The 21,849-nt window shown below is 48.2% G+C and overlaps 1 protein-coding gene across 4 annotated transcripts in view; it reads left to right on the top strand.

Annotated features, from left to right (window-relative positions):
- MAP3K13 (mitogen-activated protein kinase kinase kinase 13) overlaps positions 1-21,849 on the top strand; it is a 536,979-nt gene that overhangs the window by 402,789 nt on the left and 112,341 nt on the right. For all 4 annotated transcript variants that reach the window (XM_078680462.1, XM_078680465.1, XM_078680461.1 and 1 more), the window contains one exon: positions 20,356-20,514. In XM_078680462.1, the coding sequence (XP_078536588.1) occupies positions 20,356-20,514 (159 nt within the window). The remainder of the gene's footprint in view (positions 1-20,355; positions 20,515-21,849) is intronic.

Genomic DNA, 21,849 nt, shown 5'->3' with positions numbered 1-21,849 from the left:
CATAAAGCAGAAGATTGTAAGATATGCAGGATGATGTCTGTTAAGACCCTTCGTGATCGTGAAGGAAGATTACTTATTTGGCTCAGGAAGTTGGGAAAGCAAGATGTAGTGGTATCAAGTGATGAGGAGGATGCCAGGTCAACGTCTTCTAAAACGTCTCTAAAGAGGGGTAGATCATCTGTGGAGGTATCATCTCAACCCCCCTCAAAGGCTGTGCGTGGGACCTCTGATAGGTCTGGCAAGCCCGAGCCTGGCGAATCTTCTCACGGAAGTGTAAAGGAGAGGGAAAGGCAAGCACCTCAGGTGCAGAAGGCAAAACTTGATGAGGGCTCGGCCGGGTCTGCACATCAGGAGAAAGTTTCTAAGTCCTTCAAGAAGCCAACTGTAGAAGTCTCCACAGTGGTTAAAGAGGGCTCTAAGACCTCTTCAGTGACTTTGTCTCCTCATCCGTCGACGAGTCATCCAGCGACGACGAAGACGTCGACGACGAAGGCTTCGACGAGGACTTCAACGACGATGCCGTCGACGAAGACTGGGTCGACGACAGCGTCGACGACGTTAACTACGTTGACGGTTACCACCTCGTCGACGAAGACGATTCCGTCGACGATGACAATCCCGTTGACGATGGCAATCTCGTCGACGACGACAGTCCCGTCAACGATGACGAGCCCGTCGACGGTGACGGTCGCGTCGACGGTGACTATAATCTCGTCGACAGCCCCGTCGACGATGGCAGTACAGCCTAGGGATTTGGTGGACTCATTTATGACGCCGTCGACGGCAGGTGCAAGGGAAAGCACCAGGAGAAGGAGGATAACTCCGGATATTATTTCACCTAGAAAGGTGGATTCATTACCCCCAGCCCTATTATTGGACAAAGAGGACTACTCAGAGGAGGAGAATGAGATGTATGGAGATGCATATAGTCCATCACAGTTGAATCTTAAATACCATGATTCTGACCAAGATGATGGTTATTATTATCGGCAAGATCAGCGACAGCAAGATCAAGTCGCATACCAGGAAGCCCAGGGACAGCAGGGCACGGTTACTATGCCTATGAGTCTGCTGACAGACTTAAGAGCTATGCTGGAAGAATATAGAAGGAGACAAGGGTCGCGGCCAGTGGACAGTCAAGTGCAAGTTCAGCCACAGGTTGTGGCGACTCAGTCGGTGCCTCCGTCACAGGTGGATGAAGCGAGGGAATATCCTAGGCATACACCACACCGGGATGACACCTCGGATGAGGATGGAGCAGGCGACAACCAGGATCAGAACCCGGATAGTGAATGGAACCAGTATATTATTCCGGATCCGGCTTCTCCGGTGCCTGACCCGATAGATTCACCTCCGGCGGAGGTGGGTAGTTTCTTCAGCTTAATGGAGAGAGCCACTGCACGCTTTAAACTAGCCATGCCTTCAACGTCTACGGATTGTTTTTTATATGATTTTAAAGAGGCTTACCGTAAGGTAGTGCGTTCGATTCCCATTGTAGAACATATATGGGAAGAGGGAAAGAAGGTGATGCAGGCCCCGGCGACGGTCATTCCAACCTTACCACGCCTAGAGAAGAAGTATAAAGCTCCTGATGACAGTCCCGCCTGCTTGATTGGACAGCCTCGACCAGACTCAGTCATATCACAGGCAGCACAGAAAAAAATCGCGAAATCCTTCGGCCAGCCTCACAACTCCACCAGACAAGGAGGGTAGAAGGCTAGACAACGCTGGGAAGCGTTTTTCATCAATGGCTAGCTTGCTGGTCCGGGCGGCCAATGCCCTGGCGATTCTAGCAAGGTACGACCGTCAGATGTGGAGTGATATTGCAGCCTATGTAAACCTACTGGCGGATGACCCTAAGGCTGAAGCACAAAAACTTCTGGAAGAGGGGCAACGTTCTTCTTCAGAAATGATTGACTGTGCGATGGACATCGCGAACCACTTCTTTCCGTGCTCTGGGTAGCGCGGCTGTTCTTAGACGGCAGGGTTGGCTACGAGCTACTTACTTCCGACCAGAAGTTCAGAATAAGATTCTGGACTTACCCTTTGATGGGGACATGTTATTTGGAAAACATATCGATGACACACTGCAAGGAATAAAAAAGGACACAGAGACGGCTAGGGCTCTTGGTACCTTACAATATAGGAAAACACCGTTCCGTGGGGCAAGAGGAAGAGGCTTCACTTCGACAAGAGGTGGTTATCAACAGCAACGGTACTCGCAGCAGTCGCAGTCGTATAGGCCTCAGTACGGCAATCAGTATTATCAGCGGCAGTCACAATCTCAGTCGTTCTCTCGTCAGAACTCTCGTGGACGTCAAGGGCGTCAAAGCAAGGACGCTGGCAAGCGTCAATAGCGGCCTCCTGACTCTGCCAACTGTTCCTCCGCTCCATGGTTCCCCAGTGGGCGGCAGGATAACTCAACATCTGAGCAGCTGGGAGGAAATAACATCGGATCAGTGGGTATTGAACATCATCCGACATGGGCATACGTTAGAGTTCCAGGAATTTCCACCTACAAGAGCTCCCCACGCCACTACTTCAATACATCTAAACCTTCTGCAATTGGAAGTTCAACAAATGCTTCGGAAAGGGGGCGATCCAACGTGTTCCCCTATCGCAAAGAGGAGAAGGTTTCTATTCAAGATTTTTTCTGATCCGCAAAACAAAGGAAAAGTGGCGTCCGATCCTGGATTTGAGGGAGCTCAACACCTATCTTCTAAAACTGTCGTTTCAGATGATTTCACTCCAGGACATATTGCGCCTCTTAAATCCAGGCGACTTCATGGCTACGTTAGACCTGGAAGATGCCTATTTTCATATCCCAATCCACCCAGCTCACAGACGTTTCCTTCGCTTCACAGTAGGCAAGAGTCACTTCCAGTTTATGGTGCTCCCATTTGGATTAAAGTCCGCTCCCCGGATATTCACAAAGGTGCTGGCCCCGGTAGCAGCGTTTCTGAGAAGACAGTCGCTGGAAGTATTCCCGTACTTAGACGACTGGCTGCTGAAGGCACCCAGTTTCCAAGCGGCAACAGAGGCGGTGGAAACATGTTTAAGTCTCTTCATTCGGCTGGGTTTACAACTCAACAGAGAAAAATTGGTTCTTCAACCGGCGGGTACGGTGAAGTTCCTGGGAGCAATACTCGATACTCAGGTGTGCAAGGCCTTCCCTTCGGAAGAGAGACAAATGAAACTCATGTCTTCAGCCGCTCGATTGCAAAGGAGAAGTTGGATGACAGTCAGGATGTACAAATCGCTTCTAGGGTCGATTTCATCCTGTATTCAATTCATTCCGCACTGCAGGCTGCGAATGTGCCCCTTGCAAGAGGAACTAGACCTTCAGTGGAAGCAGGTGGAAGGGTCTTTCAACGACAGGGTAACTGTCACTCAGAAGATGAAACAGACGGTTTCATGGTGGATGAAAAAGTCTCACCTCTCGGTGGGTCTCAGTTTCAGAGCGGCGCCGGCTCCTCGAGTCATTACAACAGACGCCTCCCTTCAGGGTTGGGGAGCGGTCATGCAAGATCTCCAAGTCAGTGGACACTGGACGCCAGAAGAACGTCGCTTGCATATCAATGTTCTGGAGCTACGAGCTATTCGGTTGGCAATGTTGGCTTTCCTTCCAAGGATTTCAAATTCTGCCATCCTAGTGCGTACGGACAACACCACCGCAATGCATTACGTCAACAAGCAGGGAGGCACAAGATCGCCACTGCTTTCTCAGGAAGCCCAGCTGTTATGGGAATGGGCAATCTCACAGAACATCATGCTTGTGGCGGAACACCTTCCAGGAGTCTGCAACACGAAAGCGGATACGGTAAGCCGCCTGAGGGCAGTCTCACACGAGTGGGAATTGGACAATGCAGTGGTCAAGGACATCTTCTCCCGCTGCGGGACCCCAGCGATCGACCTGTTTGCCACTCCAATGAACAAGAAATGCCGGTGTTACGCAAGCAGGGAACACCATCGAGGATCGCTGGGGAATGCCCTTTTGATGTCTTGGTCCGGCGCATTTGTTTACGCCTTTCCGCCATTTCCCCTGATTCCTCGAGTCCTCAAGAAGCTCAAGATGGACAAGTGCAGGATGATACTGATAGCGCCCGCCTGGGCTCGCCAGTTCTGGTTCACGGAGTTGCTTCTTCTGTCAGAGGAACAGCCCATTCATCTTCACTCCAACCAGACGCTTCTATCAATGTCCAACGGCCAGGTTCTCCACCCGAACCCGAGCTCGCTTCAATTGACAGCATGGCTCCTGAACACAGAGAGTTTAAGGATCTAGACATTCCGGAGGAATGCAGGAACATCTTGGGACAAGCACGTGCTCCTAGCACTAATAAAACATATAGAGCGAAATGGAAAAGGTTTTCTTTATGGTGCCAGAGAGAAGGAGTGAATCCATTCTCATCAGCTCCGCATCAACTCTTGCCATACATTCTTTCTTTGGCAAAGGCAGGTCTGGCTCATGCTTCCATCAAGGTCCACTTGGCGGCTATTTCCAGGTATAGAAGAACAAGATCTGGTCCTTCTCTGTTATCAGCAAGAGTGATAAAGCAGTTCCTGAAAGGACTCTTTAGAGTGTTTCCGCCAGTTCGGCCTCCACCTCCGGTTTGGCATCTGAATGTGGTCCTGGCTCAACTGATGAGATCGCCATTTGAGCCGATACATAAGGCTGACTTGAAGTTCCTGTCATGGAAAGTGGCGCTTCTTCTGGCACTCACCTCGGCAAGGAGAGTAGGAGAACTTCAGGCTTTAACTATCAAGGAACCTTACTTGCAGTTCAAAAATGATACCTTGATCCTCCGAATGAACCCCAAGTTCATTCCGAAGGTACCGACAGACTTTCATCTTAATGAACCGGTGGTTCTGAATTCTTTTTTTCCTCGACCTTCAACCCAGGCTGAGAGGACACTTCATCCTCTGGACGTTCAGAGATGTTTGAAATTCTATCTTCAACGCACAGCTGGATTTCGGAAGACGCCCCAGCTGTTTGTCGCTTTTGGAGCCCCAAGGAAAGGGTTTCCTTTGTCAAAGCAGGGAATTTCCAGATGGATATCGAGTGCGATCCGTTTCTGCCACCAGGCGGCAGGCAAGCCGTTGGAAGGACAGGTGAAGGCGCACTCCACAAGATCGATCTCATCGTCTACAGCACTGTTTGCGGGAGTATCGATAAAGGATATTTGCAGAGCGGCCACCTGGAGCAGTACTCACTCATTCACGAGACACTACTGCCTTGAGGCGGCTGCTAAGGGGGATTCGGCTGTTGGTCAAGCAGTCCTGAGAAATCTCTTCCAGTAAGGAGGTGAGCTTTCCTCTCTTCCCTCCTTCTTGTTTTTTCTCACATTTCGTTGATTATGCTATGGTTACTGATTGATGATTATTATGCTGTGTTATTTCATGGGTTGATAATAGATTTGTAACTATGAACGAAATGTTTGAGGCATGCTAACTGCTAACTACTCTAATACAAGCAATGGGAATCTATGAAAGTTCCAATACTGGAGTAAGAAACAAGTTACTTACCTGTAACTGTAGTTCTCCAGTATTGGTAACTTTCATAGATTCCCATGCGCCCACCCACCTCCCCTGGGAAAGCTCACTTCTAGTCTAGGTGACTCTGTGGCAAGGCAACGGCTACGAAAATCTGATGTTCTGAGCTTTCTCAGGAAGGTTCCACAGGGTGAGGCTTATCTGATTGGGTGATAAGGTGAGTTTGGGTCTTTTTACAGGACACCTATAGGCTACAAAATATAATGAGGCCTAGGCCTATTTTTTACTTTTTTGTACCTACTAGGGTGTATTTACCTAGGTATATATATATGTATATATGTATATATATATATATATATATATATATATATATATATATATATATATATATATATATATATATATATATATATATATATATATATATATATATGATTACCGAGGCTCCCATTCCGACGACGGGGAATGATACAAGCAATGGGAATCTATGAAAGTTACCAATACTGGAGAACTAAAGTTACAGGTAAGTAACTTGTTTCGTATGTTTCATTCTTCATTGATCAGATAAGGTTATGTGTCTCTTTTTTTTTTTTTACTTTTTATTATTTGAAACAAGACAAAATAACACATCAAACATACAATCAAGGCAATACAGTAATAATACAGCCATTAGGTCTGCGCTCAAGGAGGACGTGAGATACATGACAGCAGGAGAAAAGATTCTTTGAATACAGATGAGGGGAGGGGGGCGAAAGCAGGATTGCATATGAACAGCAAAATATACCACGGCTAGAAGGAATGTAGGTCAGGGTGACTGGGAAGGACTAGGAATAGCAGTGAGTGGGGGCGCACAGATATCTCCAGGTATGATTTCCAAGGGTTCCAAATCTTCCCCCGTTTTTTGGGTCTGCCTCTTGCCATATACACTGTCTTCTCTCTGAACATGCACCAGTCCAGACTCTCTATCCAAGCAGTCACTGTAGGCGGCCTTGGGGACCCCCACAACTGTGCAATATCCCTCTTCGCAACCATATTGGCCAGAGTCACCCATCGAAGCTGCGACACGTCATAGTAATTCGGGCCCCATACATTCAATAAACATTGTCGGGCTTCCGGCATCATCACAACACCCGTTACTTCATCCATCACCTCATGTATACGTTTCCAAAATCGCACCACCTCAGTGCCCATATGATATGGAGATAGGTGCCAAGGAGACCACACCCACGCCTACACATGCCATACGTGGAGTAGCCCATATGGATCAGACGGGGACCGGTGACATAGATTCTGTGGAGGATCTTGAGTTGGACCAGACGAGATCGCAGACTGCCAGTCCTCGTTGTCCAGTTCAATACCATCAGCAATCCAGGCTTCACGGAGGCGATCGAGCAGACTCGATCGGTCATTAATCATTTTCTTATAGAACAATGAGATAGTACTGTCTGGTACATAACCGTCTAGTATACGATCTTCGAGGGGGGGAGAATCCGGAATATCGCTACCCACTGGTAACACAGAGTTCAGAGCATGGCGTACCTGGACATTACGAAATTTTTCCCTGTCACTCAGCTTATACTCTTTTTGCAGATCCGAGAAGGTCTTCACCCCTCCTTTAACCCAGAGATCACGCACTTTACGAATACCGATCGTGTCCCATTTATCAATCCCTTCGTCTTCCATAGGCCACCCAACTTCGCAGAGGCATAGAGCGGAGTCTCACCAGTTAATTTATCACTCCAGCCCATAGCCGCCGTTGCGCTATGCCACACCCGCACGGCTATAGCGGTAGTTCCCGAGAGTTGTGAACGGGAGGGTCCCGAATAAAGCGGCCTATAGAAATCACCACCCGGGAGCAGCCACTTATCCATTTCAAATGCTGGATTCAACGCCGGGCCACACATCCCGTGGTTGATGGCAGCAAGGTGGGAAGCCCAATAATACCTACGAATATCCGGGAGCGCTATACCGCCATCATACCTGGGGAGTGTCAATTTCGGAAGAGCGATGCATGAACGCCCGTCCCATAGTAGTTGCCTCTGCAACGATTCTACTTCCCGAAAATATTTCGACGGGATGACATCAAAACTATTCTGAAGTGCGTATAGGAACCGCGGTAAGGACATCATTTTAAAAAGGGCCGCGCGCCCTAGGGGAGATAACGGCAATTTACGCCAACGCGCTACATCGGAGCGCAACCTTTGGAGTGGGGGGAGTAAATTACGTTCATAGCGAACCGCCGGATCCATCGAGATAAACACACCCAAGTACTTAAAGCCAGACTGCGACAACTGGATGGGACAGCCCCATGGCAAACGAGGGACATCACCCGCAAGTACATAAATGTAGGATTTCGACCAATTAATGATAAGGCCCGAGTTCTTCCCGAAGGAGTTAAGCACGTCAAACAATACGTTGAGCGATTTTTGGGGAGATGTAAGGTACAATAAAATATCATCCGCGTATAAGGAAATACGATCTTCAAATTCCGGCGTCCAGCGTATACCCTTCATCGAAGGTTCCCACCGTAGCCAAGCGGCGAGTGGCTCTAACGCCAAAGCAAAGAGGAGCGGGGACAACGGACAACCCTGCCTTGTGCCCCTCCCGAGGGTAAAAGGTGCGGAGACCCGGCCATTAACCACCACCTGTGCCAGTGGCGTTTCATACAGGAGTTTGACCCAACCAATAAAACCTGCGCCGAATCCAAATTTGGCGAGTACCGCCCAGAGGTAAGACCATTCAATTGTATCAAAGGCCATCGTGGCGTCCAAGGACGCCAAGATGGCCGGTTCACGCAGCGTCGGGGCCCTCGCGAGAACACCATGCAAACGTCGCAAATTTAATGCCGTGTTACGGTGCGGGATAAAACCCGATTGATCCGGATGAATCAGGTCGCTAATAACCGTAATCAGACGATTAGCAAGCAGTTTGGCGAGGATCTTGGGCTCCGCATTTAAGAGCGAAATGGGTCTATAAGATGAGCAGCGATCTCGTGGTTTACCCTCCTTATGGATCACAACAATGGTCGCAAGACGCTGATCTCTAGGGAGGGAGCCACTGTTTCGCGCAGCCAAAAACTTATCACGGAGATAGGGAGCTAGAGTATCAGGACGTAACTTATACAGTTCAACAGGAAGGCCATTGGGACCCAGAGCCTTGCCGGAACGAATGGAGCGCAGCGCGAGAGCCACCTCATCCACCGAGGGCGTGGCATCCAAACCGTCCCGATCCAATTCCGACAAACATGGAAGTGCTACATCCCGAAGTAACAATTGCGAATCCTCCTCGGGCCTGTCGGACACCGAGGTATAGACCTCTCGAAAATAATCAGCAAAGCATTCAACAATTTCAACAGGGTCCGTTACACGCACACCACCGCATGTCACCGGAACCACTCGACTCGCTCTCTCCCTTCTGTCCAGCCAGGCAATCAATTTTCCTGCTTTATCACCCACATCATATAGCCGTCCCTGCTGTTCCCTACTCATCATCTTTGCCGCATCCGTAACCAAATTTTTATATTCTAATTGTTTAAGGCGGAGGACATGTAATGCTTCTCGAGACACCTCTCGTTCCAATGCAGTCTCCAGGTCTGTGATTTCAGTCTCGAGCTGAACAATTGCCTCATTCTTACATTTCTTGGCACACCCCACCAAAGACAATGCCTGTCCCCTGATCACAGTCTTAAAAGCTTCCCATAACGAAACAGGCGAGGATACAGAACCAGCATTCTCAGTAAAATACAGATCAAATGATTTAATCAATTCAGTGCGAGTCTTAGGGTTAAGAAGATGCCAGGGGTTAATCGGAGCCACCCTCCCTTCGGCTCCGATGCCAAGATTAAAATGAAACCAAATAGGGGAATGGTCCGAAATACCCCGGGCTAAGTGTCTAATCTCTCCAATCGAGGGGGACAGTGCCGCCGGTATCAGGATATAATCCAATCTAGAAAGACTACCATGAGCTCCCGAATGGAAAGTAAACTGTGTTTGCTCTGGATGCATTAGTCTCCAACAGTCTGAGTCCCAATGTTTCCAGGAAGTCACCCAACCAGGAGTGCGCAGCAGGAAGATCTCGGGGGGATAGCGGTCTATCCTGCCAGAAATGACGGAGTTAAAATCACCACCCAGTATCAAAACACCCTCCGGGAGACCCAGAACCATCCGCCCCAGGTCCGTAAATGTTGTGGATTGTAAGCCCGGGGGGACATACACCGACACCAACAAAATTGGTTTTCCCTCCCACCGCCCAACAAGTGCGACATATCGACCCCTGGCATCAAGGATCACATCATCAACCTCGAGGGGGAGGGAAACCCTAAGCAGAATACCCACTCCTCTAGAACTAGATGTAAATCCAGAATGGGCAGCAAGACGATAACCCCGTCTATTAAGAGCGTGACAAGTGTTTCCTATCAAGTGTGTCTCTTGTAGCAAAACGACATCAGGCGAAAGGCGCCGCAACAGCTGCATGACCACCCCTCTCTTTATGCAATCACCCAACCCATTCACATTCCAGCACAATACCCTCTACCCCATTCAGATCCACAATGAATTCCCATCGCAAAACGAGCGTCACACCAATGTCAAAGATAGTGAAAGTACCTTGCCTTGAAAAAGAAAAAACAAACAATCCCAAATCATGTCCCTCCCCCCCCCCGAGGTTCCCAACACAACTCCCCCCCACCCTGCACCCCTGCACCGACTCAAAAGCCACCCCAATTTGCAGTGTGCCTGTCGCCCTAACAATTACAAACAAAGAACTAATCTACACAAAGAAAACCCCAGAGGAGGAAAGGGTCCCGCCATCCCCGCCACCTCCCAAGATACGAATGGAATAATCAAAGAAGTCAGTGAGCCGCAGCTGGTCACGTTGAGTAGTGTTCCGGACACAGGCGTCATAATCATTCTTGGTCCATCAGTCCCCCTTCAGCACCACCAGCATGTTCCTGGCCAGCACGGCGAGCCGGCAAAGTGTCCAACCAATCACTCGCGTCCTCTGGCCTGATAAAGAAGAATGTTCGATTGTCATATTCAGCACGCATTCGGGCCGGGAATAACATAGCATATTTTAGATCCATGTCCCTAAGCCGCCGTTTCACCCCTTGAAATCCCATACGTTGTTTCTGGACCGATTGAGAAAAGTCCGGATAAAAGTTCACAGCAGCGTTTTCGAACTGCGTAGGGCCGCTTGTCCGTGCCGCCTGCAAAATGGCGTCGCGATCTCTAAAGTTGAAGATCCGTGCAATAATCGGACGGGGGGGAAAACCGGGTTTCACCTGTCCCCCTGGCACTCTGTGCGCACGTTCGATGGCAAAGAATTTGCTCAGGCCCTTGGGTGCCAGATGATTAAGAATGAGGTCCTCCACTCGAAGATCAGTGGCGAGTGAACTAGAATCTTCCGGGACCCCGATAATACGCACGTTATTGCGCCGTGCACGGCCTTCAAAATCCTCCAAGCGACGAGCAAAAAAGTCATTAGCTGATCTAAGGTTGCGCACTTCTGTTTGCAAGTCGGACACATCCGTGGTAAGGCTGGATGTCTTTAGGTCCAATGACTTCACCTTCTCATTCGTCTTGGCCAGATCAGTGCGAATGAGGTTAACATCAATAGCCACCGTGTCCAACTTCAAAGCCAAGGCTTCATACTGTTGGCCGATAGAAGACTGAATACCAGCAATGGCGCCCATCATGTCCTGTAGCGTTAAGTCTGCCAATACAGCAGGATCGTCGACAGCCTCCTCCCAGGTCTTAGGTGCGCCGCCAGGGGATCCTTTAGAAAGTGTGTAGCGATCCATGACATTCGTCTGGGTTGAACCTCCACGGATAGTGGTCTTGACTTTCCGTTTCTCACCCTCAGGCTTGCCCGTCATGGCGAGTCGGGTGCCCCGGAGGGAGGTTCGGGATCTGGTCCAAATGGCTCCTTAAAGTTCACACACAAGAATACAGGAGGCAAAGTTGAGCCAATTTGAGTCCACAGCCAAACAGTCACTAGCTCGAAGCTCGATGAGATGGCATCGGAGCTCATCCGAACAACAAAATAATTAACAAAAAGGGGTGGTGATGGACAGAGTCTCTGAATTAAGCAGAAAACTCTCACCCAGTCAAGAGATCAGGGCTAGATCCAACACCGTTTTTTAGCTCACTGCATCATCCCAGTTTCAGAACCTGGCTGTATGCAAATTAGTCTGTTCCTGTCCCAGTGCATGATGGGAACAGGGCAAACCAAACTACAAAGCCAATTCTTACACTGGAAAGGAAACAAGCTACCGGGGACCGGTTTCTGGCATTTCAGCCTCTTCGGCCCGGCTTGCTTGAATCCTGATGGTGCAGTGAGCAAGGGACTCATGTCTGAGCATGCCCTTCCACGCTTAGGGTGGACAAAATAATTAACAACAAGGGGTGGTGATGGTCCCCGGAAGCTTGTTTCCTTCCCAGTGTAAGAATTGGCTTTTGTAGTCTGGTCTGCCCTGTTCCCATGATGCACTGGGCCAGGGACAGACTAATTTGCATACAGCCAGGTTCTGAAACTGGGATGGTGCAATGAGCTAAAAAACGGTGTTGGATCTAGCCCTGATCTCTTGACTGGGTGAGAGTACTCTGCTTAATTCAGAGACTCTGTCCATCACCACCCCTTGTTGTAAATAATTTTGTCCACCCTAAGCGTGGAAGGGTATACTCAGATGTGAGTCCCTTGCTCATTGCACCATCAGGATTCAAGCAAGCCGGGCCGAAGACGCCTGAAATGGCAGAAACCGGTCCCCGGAAGCTTGTTTCCTTCCCAGTGTAAGAATTGGCGTTTGTAGTCTGGTCTGCCCTGTTCCCATGATGCACTGGGCCAGGGACAGACTAATTTGCATACAGCCAGGTTCTGAAACTGGGATGGTGCAATGAGCTAAAAAACGGTGTTGGATCTAGCCTGATCTCTTGACTGGGTGAGAGTACTCTGCTTAATTCAGAGACTCTGTCCATCACCACCCCTTGTTGTAAATAATTTTGTCCACCCTAAGCGTGGAAGGGTATACTCAGATGTGAGTCCCTTGCTCATTGCACCATCAGGATTCAAGCAAGCCGGGCCGAAGACGCCTGAAATGGCAGAAACCGGTCCCCGGAAGCTTGTTTCCTTCCCAGTGTAAGAATTGGCTTTTGTAGTCTGGTCTGCCCTGTTCCCATGATGCACTGGGCCAGGGACAGACTAATTTGCATACAGCCAGGTTCTGAAACTGGGATGGTGCAATGAGCTAAAAAACGGTGTTGGATCTAGCCCTGATCTCTTGACTGGGTGAGAGTACTCTGCTTAATTCAGAGACTCTGTCCATCACCACCCCTTGTTGTAAATAATTTTGTCCACCCTAAGCGTGGAAGGGTATACTCAGATGTGAGTCATTTGCTCATTGCACCATCAGGATTCAAGCAAGCCGGGCCGAAGACGCCTGAAATGGCAGAAACCGGTCCCCGGAAGCTTGTTTCCTTCCCAGTGTAAGAATTGGCTTTTGTAGTCTGGTCTGCCCTGTTCCCATGATGCACTGGGCCAGGGACAGACTAATTTGCATACAGCCAGGTTCTGAAACTGGGATGGTGCAATGAGCTAAAAAACGGTGTTGGATCTAGCCCTGATCTCTTGACTGGGTGAGAGTACTCTGCTTAATTCAGAGACTCTGTCCATCACCACCCCTTGTTGTAAATAATTTTGTCCACCCTAAGCGTGGAAGGGTATACTCAGATGTGAGTCCCTTGCTCATTGCACCATCAGGATTCAAGCAAGCCGGGCCGAAGACGCCTGAAATGGCAGAAACCGGTCCCCGGAAGCTTGTTTCCTTCCCTGTGTAAGAATTGGCTTTTGTAGTCTGGTCTGCCCTGTTCCCATGATGCACTGGGCCAGGGACAGACTAATTTGCATACAGCCAGGTTCTGAAACTGGGATGGTGCAATGAGCTAAAAAACGGTGTTGGATCTAGCCCTGATCTCTTGACTGGGTGAGAGTACTCTGCTTAATTCAGAGACTCTGTCCATCACCACCCCTTGTTGTAAATAATTTTGTCCACCCTAAGCGTGGAAGGGTATACTCAGATGTGAGTCCCTTGCTCATTGCACCATCAGGATTCAAGCAAGCCTGGCCGAAGACGCCTGAAATGGCAGAAACCGGTCCCCGGAAGCTTGTTTCCTTCCCAGTGTAAGAATTGGCTTTTGTAGTCTGGTCTGCCCTGTTCCCATGATGCACTGGGCCAGGGACAGACTAATTTGCATACAGCCAGGTTCTGAAACTGGGATGGTGCAATGAGCTAAAAAACGGTGTTGGATCTAGCCCTGATCTCTTGACTGGGTGAGAGTACTCTGCTTAATTCAGAGACTCTGTCCATCACCACCCCTTGTTGTAAATAATTTTGTCCACCCTAAGCGTGGAAGGGTATACTCAGATGTGAGTCCCTTGCTCATTGCACCATCAGGATTCAAGCAAGCCGGGCCGAAGATGCCTGAAATGGCAGAAACCGGTCCCCGGAAGCTTGTTTCCTTCCCAGTGTAAGAATTGGCTTTTGTAGTCTGGTCTGCCCTGTTCCCATGATGCACTGGGCCAGGGACAGACTAATTTGCATACAGCCAGGTTCTGAAACTGGGATGGTGCAATGAGCTAAAAAACGGTGTTGGATCTAGCCCTGATCTCTTGACTGGGTGAGAGTACTCTGCTTAATTCAGAGACTCTGTCCATCACCACCCCTTGTTGTAAATAATTTTGTCCACCCTAAGCGTGGAAGGGTATACTCAGATGTGAGTCCCTTGCTCATTGCACCATCAGGATTCAAGCAAGCCGGGCCGAAGACGCCTGAAATGGCAGAAACCGGTCCCCGGAAGCTTGTTTCCTTCCCAGTGTAAGAATTGGCTTTTGTAGTCTGGTCTGCCCTGTTCCCATGATGCACTGGGCCAGGGACAGACTAATTTGCATACAGCCAGGTTCTGAAACTGGGATGGTGCAATGAGCTAAAAAACGGTGTTGGATCTAGCCCTGATCTCTTGACTGGGTGAGAGTACTCTGCTTAATTCAGAGACTCTGTCCATCACCACCCCTTGTTGTGAATAATTTTGTCCACCCTAAGCGTGGAAGGGTATACTCAGATGTGAGTCCCTTGCTCATTGCACCATCAGGATTCAAGCAAGCCGGGCCGAAGACGCCTGAAATGGCAGAAACCGGTCCCCGGAAGCTTGTTTCCTTCCCAGTGTAAGAATTGGCTTTTGTAGTCTGGTCTGCCCTGTTCCCATGATGCACTGGGCCAGGGACAGACTAATTTGCATACAGCCAGGTTCTGAAACTGGGATGGTGCAATGAGCTAAAAAACGGTGTTGGATCTAGCCCTGATCTCTTGACTGGGTGAGAGTACTCTGCTTAATTCAGAGACTCTGTCCATCACCACCCCTTGTTGTAAATAATTTTGTCCACCCTAAGCGTGGAAGGGTATACTCAGATGTGAGTCCCTTGCTCATTGCACCATCAGGATTCAAGCAAGCCGGGCCGAAGACGCCTGAAATGGCAGAAACCGGTCCCCGGAAGCTTGTTTCCTTCCCAGTGTAAGAATTGGCTTTTGTAGTCTGGTCTGCCCTGTTCCCATGATGCACTGGGCCAGGGACAGACTAATTTGCATACAGCCAGGTTCTGAAACTGGGATGGTGCAATGAGCTAAAAAACGGTGTTGGATCTAGCCCTGATCTCTTGACTGGGTGAGAGTACTCTGCTTAATTCGGAGACTCTGTCCATCACCACCCCTTGTTGTAAATAATTTTGTCCACCCTAAGCGTGGAAGGGTATACTCAGATGTGAGTCCCTTGCTCATTGCACCATCAGGATTCAAGCAAGCCGGGCCGAAGACGCCTGAAATGGCAGAAACCGGTCCCCGGAAGCTTGTTTCCTTCCCAGTGTAAGAATTGGCTTTTGTAGTCTGGTCTGCCCTGTTCCCATGATGCACTGGGCCAGGGACAGACTAATTTGCATACAGCCTGGTTCTGAAACTGGGATGGTGCAATGAGCTAAAAAACGGTGTTGGATCTAGCCCTGATCTCTTGACTGGGTGAGAGTACTCTGCTTAATTCAGAGACTCTGTCCATCACCACCCCTTGTTGTAAATAATTTTGTCCACCCTAAGCGTGGAAGGGTATACTCAGATGTGAGTCCCTTGCTCATTGCACCATCAGGATTCAAGCAAGCCGGGCCGAAGACGCCTGAAATGGCAGAAACCGGTCCCCGGAAGCTTGTTTCCTTCCCAGTGTAAGAATTGGCTTTTGTAGTCTGGTCTGCCCTGTTCCCATGATGCACTGGGCCAGGGACAGACTAATTTGCATACAGCCAGGTTCTGAAACTGGGATGGTGCAATGAGCTAAAAAACGGTGTTGGATCTAGCCCTGATCTCTTGACTGGGTGAGAGTACTCTGCTTAATTCAGAGACTCTGTCCATCACCACCCCTTGTTGTAAATAATTTTGTCCACCCTAAGCGTGGAAGGGTATACTCAGATGTGAGTCCCTTGCTCATTGCACCATCAGGATTCAAGCAAGCCGGGCCGAAGACGCCTGAAATGGCAGAAACCGGTCCCCGGAAGCTTGTTTCCTTCCCAGTGTAAGAATTGGCTTTTGTAGTCTGGTCTGCCCTGTTCCCATGATGCACTGGGCCAGGGACAGACTAATTTGCATACAGCCAGGTTCTGAAACTGGGATGGTGCAATGAGCTAAAAAACGGTGTTGGATCTAGCCCTGATCTCTTGACTGGGTGAGAGTACTCTGCTTAATTCAGAGACTCTGTCCATCACCACCCCTTGTTGTAAATAATTTTGTCCACCCTAAGCGTGGAAGGGTATACTCAGATGTGAGTCCCTTGCTCATTGCACCATCAGGATTCAAGCAAGCCGGGCCGAAGACGCCTGAAATGGCAGAAACCGGTCCCCGGAAGCTTGTTTCCTTCCCAGTGTAAGAATTGGCTTTTGTAGTCTGGTCTGCCCTGTTCCCATGATGCACTGGGCCAGGGACAGACTAATTTGCATACAGCCAGGTTCTGAAACTGGGATGGTGCAATGAGCTAAAAAACGGTGTTGGATCTAGCCCTGATCTCTTGACTGGGTGAGAGTACTCTGCTTAATTCAGAGACTCTGTCCATCACCACCCCTTGTTGTAAATAATTTTGTCCACCCTAAGCGTGGAAGGGTATACTCAGATGTGAGTCCCTTGCTCATTGCACCATCAGGATTCAAGCAAGCCGGGCCGAAGACGCCTGAAATGGCAGAAACCGGTCCCCGGAAGCTTGTTTCCTTCCCAGTGTAAGAATTGGCTTTTGTAGTCTGGTCTGCCCTGTTCCCATGATGCACTGGGCCAGGGACAGACTAATTTGCATACAGCCAGGTTCTGAAACTGGGATGGTGCAATGAGCTAAAAAACGGTGTTGGATCTAGCCCTGATCTCTTGACTGGGTGAGAGTACTCTGCTTAATTCAGAGACTCTGTCCATCACCACCCCTTGTTGTAAATAATTTTGTCCACCCTAAGCGTGGAAGGGTATACTCAGATGTGAGTCCCTTGCTCATTGCACCATCAGGATTCAAGCAAGCCGGGCCGAAGACGCCTGAAATGGCAGAAACCGGTCCCCGGAAGCTTGTTTCCTTCCCAGTGTAAGAATTGGCTTTTGTAGTCTGGTCTGCCCTGTTCCCATGATGCAATGGGCCAGGGACAGACTAATTTACATACAGCCAGGTTCTGAAACTGGGATGGTGCAATGAGCTAAAAAACGGTGTTGGATCTAGCCCTGATCTCTTGACTGGGTGAGAGTACTCTGCTTAATTCAGAGACTCTGTCCATCACCACCCCTTGTTGTAAATAATTTTGTCCACCCTAAGCGTGGAAGGGTATACTCAGATGTGAGTCCCTTGCTCATTGCACCATCAGGATTCAAGCAAGCCGGGCCGAAGACGCCTGAAATGGCAGAAACCGGTCCCCGGAAGCTTGTTTCCTTCCCAGTGTAAGAATAGGCTTTTGTAGTCTGGTCTGCCCTGTTCCCATGATGCACTGGGCCAGGGACAGACTAATTTGCATACAGCCAGGTTCTGAAACTGGGATGGTGCAATGAGCTAAAAAACGGTGTTGGATCTAGCCCTGATCTCTTGACTGGGTGAGAGTACTCTGCTTAATTCAGAGACTCTGTCCATCACCACCCCTTGTTGTAAATAATTTTGTCCACCCTAAGCGTGGAAGGGTATACTCAGATGTGAGTCCCTTGCTCATTGCACCATCAGGATTCAAGCAAGCCGGGCCGAAGACGCCTGAAATGGCAGAAACCGGTCCCCGGCAGCTTGTTTCCTTCCCAGTGTAAGAATTGGCTTTTGTAGTCTGGTCTGCCCTGTTCCCATGATGCACTGGGCCAGGGACAGACTAATTTGCATACAGCCAGGTTCTGAAACTGGGATGGTGCAATGAGCTAAAAAACGGTGTTGGATCTAGCCCTGATCTCTTGACTGGGTGAGAGTACTCTGCTTAATTCAGAGACTCTGTCCATCACCACCCCTTGTTGTAAATAATTTTGTCCACCCTAAGCGTGGAAGGGTATACTCAGATGTGAGTCCCTTGCTCATTGCACCATCAGGATTCAAGCAAGCCGGGCCGAAGACGCCTGAAATGGCAGAAACCGGTCCCCGGAAGCTTGTTTCCTTCCCAGTGTAAGAATTGGCTTTTGTAGTCTGGTCTGCCCTGTTCCCATGATGCACTGGGCCAGGGACAGACTAATTTGCATACAGCCAGGTTCTGAAACTGGGATGGTGCAATGAGCTAAAAAACGGTGTTGGATCTAGCCCTGATCTCTTGACTGGGTGAGAGTACTCTGCTTAATTCAGAGACTCTGTCCATCACCACCCCTTGTTGTAAATAATTTTGTCCACCCTAAGCGTGGAAGGGTATACTCAGATGTGAGTCCCTTGCTCATTGCACCATCAGGATTCAAGCAAGCCGGGCCGGAGACGCCTGAAATGGCAGAAACCGGTCCCCGGAAGCTTGTTTCCTTCCCAGTGTAAGAATTGGCTTTTGTAGTCTGGTCTGCCCTGTTCCCATGATGCACTGGGCCAGGGACAGACTAATTTGCATACAGCCAGGTTCTGAAACTGGGATGGTGCAATGAGCTAAAAAACGGTGTTGGATCTAGCCCTGATCTCTTGACTGGGTGAGAGTACTCTGCTTAATTCAGAGACTCTGTCCATCACCACCCCTTGTTGTAAATAATTTCATCCGAACAACAGACTCACCGCAGATAGGAGACAGTGCGCCGGAGAAACGAAACCGAAAGTGAAGTGAGGCTGTGGTCTGATCCCCTCGAGCCGTTGTTGTTGAATTACGACCTGGGTACTGCCACAACTCAAGGTCCAGGCTGTTCCAAGGAGAAGGCCGCAATTTTCAGGACGGCAGAACTCGGGGACCCTGTGTCCGATTCCGACCCAAAAACCTGCTAGTACATCATCCGGGTTGTGTCTTCAATGACCTTCCATCAAATCAGGATATTATCCAGGATAAATGCGGGAGGTAGCGAGGGTCCTCGGGAACCCTGTTCTCACGCGGCCATCTCGGATGCGCGTGAAGCTCCTCCCCCGATGCTGTGGTTATGTGTCTCTTGGAGACAGGCAATGTCAGAGTGATGTCCCAGGAGTACCTTCTACATTGCTGTACATTTATCAGGTGAATTCAGACCCATAACATTTAATTAATTACTTTACACATGGTTATTATGTATTTTAAGGTTACTGTTACAGGTTCCTATTGTTGACATGTTACCAGCCACACATCAGCAGGTCTGAAAATTGCCAGATAATTTCAACATATGTCACCACTGCTCTACAAATCCTGCCTTACTCCCTGCAATCTCAAACAAGCTCAATATTTAACTGTAATAGTTAAAAGATGCATGGTATCTTTTTTGGGATTAACTCACTGCGTGGGAAGTGTGCCTCCCAAAGCACAGGCAAGACCCAGTAGGGTTACCCTTACTCTTATGAGTGTGGAACCAGAAAGTGGTTGACTAACAATATGTGCTGGAAAAGGAGACGGCTCAGTTTCCTCATCAAGTTTCATTCTTCTAGCAGAGCATCAGTTCATGGAAATTGACACAAATTAGAGTAGAGTTTGAACAGTCAAACTTATTACTCCTAACATTTCACTGGCTTTGTAGGACTGCATGACATTATTAACAAGAGATCTTTAATGTGCTTGCCTGCAATATTTCTCACTTGCTTATTCCTCCTCCAGTTACTGTCAGTACTACCTTTACTTTAGCCACTGACAACATACATACACCTCTGTTCTGTCACTCATAACCATTTTTTTTGCTTGTTTATTTGAAAAAGGCTACTGACACACCATTTTTGTACCTATAAGACTTGTGGATAGTTCTACTGCTGCTGAAACGTCGCTAATTTTCCCAACTTTGACTGTCTTTGAAAGACTTGTGATATTTACGAGTCGGGGCTGCAGTTATCTCACTCACCTTCTTTGCTGCATCACTTTTTGTACTGTGTACCATAGTGTCTGGAGTTTGTTCCGAATGTCTACAAGTGAATGTAATAAAAAGTTGTATTTCGTTGTTTAATTTTGTCTCTGTTTAAGAATATTTAACCATATATTGTTTGAGACTCACTAATGATGGGGGTCTGATCTTTAACCTCATTCTACTATGTTATCTGTAACTAATACCCAAGAACCAGTTGTCTTTTGATATTGTATTTTTGAGTCATCATTTAACATCACTTAACCTTGGGTATTGAGTCTGTGTATAAACATATATTTGCGTATATATATCTACTATGTCCATTTTAGAATATTAATTGTGTTTTCTCTCTACTTCTACCTCTGTTTCAGGTCCTTTGGGGTTCTTTTATGGGAACTATTGACAGGAGAAGTTCCCTACAAGGATGTTGACTCATCAGCCATTATCTGGGGAGTAGGTAGTAATAGCCTGCACCTACCCGTCCCATCTACCTGCCCTGATGGCTTCAAAATACTCATGAAGCAAACATGGTAAGACTTCCATACACTTAAAATCACAGAAATGTTAACATATTAAGACATGATAAATACTTTTGACACCCTTACTTTTCTGGAGCTTCAAATTCCTCCAAAATGCCTGAATTGTGAAAATTGTTCAAAAAGCCTCACAAAAGTCCTGTCTAACGATGAAAAGAATTGCGGATACCTCTTCATCCACAAGGAGGCAGATTTACACTAAGTGCTTTGTGTGTCATAGACTATGAAAGCTAAGTTAAATGTGTAACTGACTCACTTGAAAATCGCCTATTTGTGGATGGTGAATTCATTTATATATAGTGTATGCCCTCCATGACTAAGACCCCTGAACTGTTCCCTGAAGTTAGTTTGAGGAGGGGAGGGCACATAAACAACATGTACTTCGTTTCACCTTTGACTCCCTGCCTCGTGTATGGTTCTCCTCCACCAGTTGAAATAATAATAGTGTGCGGTCTCCTTCAACCAATTCTTTTTTTTGTCCCACAATGGAAATAATACAATTTTGTACCCTATCTTTATCTGCTACTCTACCATGGCACTTTTCCAGTCACATAACAGAAATACCTGAAACCCTGTCACATTCTTACCTTCTTCGGGTTTTGCTTCTCCCCTTCTAGTGATACATAGTACTCACCATTCTTACATTATTACTCAACGTTACTCTTACATCACAAAATAGATAAAGTAATTTTGTGTCTGCTGCTATCCACCTACCTCACATAAGCCCCCTAACAGAAACAATATACCTGGTGTTCTGTCACTTTCTTCCACATCCAGTGTGGCTTCATCTCTAAAGAAGAAACTATTGGAAATACTTCAGACTTTGCCAACTTCTACTACCTCACGCTTGACTCTTCACCCACTCCGGTAAATAGGAACAATTTATTTGCCATGCACATTGCAGTAATAAGTCTGACTAGACAATGTTTTGCTTTGCCCCAGCACAGAACAATTGGAATCCACAGTCTATCACAGGACTTACTGAGCTACTGCCCTCTTCTGTACTACATAAGTCTGCTGTATTGCAGTTGGAGCAGGAAACTGGGGCACACCAATGACTGTAGTTCACTCAGACTAAACCACTATTATGCTCTGTCTCCTTACATTATGAGTGTAGGAGAGTAGGGTCTGCAATCCTATGATCACCCAGATTTTTGCTTTTTGCTGCACTGGTTTACGACTTTCCCTGGCTGTGGGCCTGCTAATCAGACCCACAGCCTAGCTGTTCTCTCTATCCAAATTGTACTCAGGTACTGAATTGGCACTGGGCCCTCTCCAAGTCCTTGTACCCAGGGCTGAGGTGTACCCAGAAGTCTCCCAGGGGCTGAA

The sequence above is a fragment of the Lissotriton helveticus genome, chromosome 3_1 (genome assembly GCF_964261635.1).
Source record: "Lissotriton helveticus chromosome 3_1, aLisHel1.1, whole genome shotgun sequence".
Taxonomy (NCBI): Eukaryota; Metazoa; Chordata; class Amphibia; order Caudata; family Salamandridae; genus Lissotriton; species Lissotriton helveticus.
This window is presented reverse-complemented; position numbering and strand designations above follow the sequence as displayed.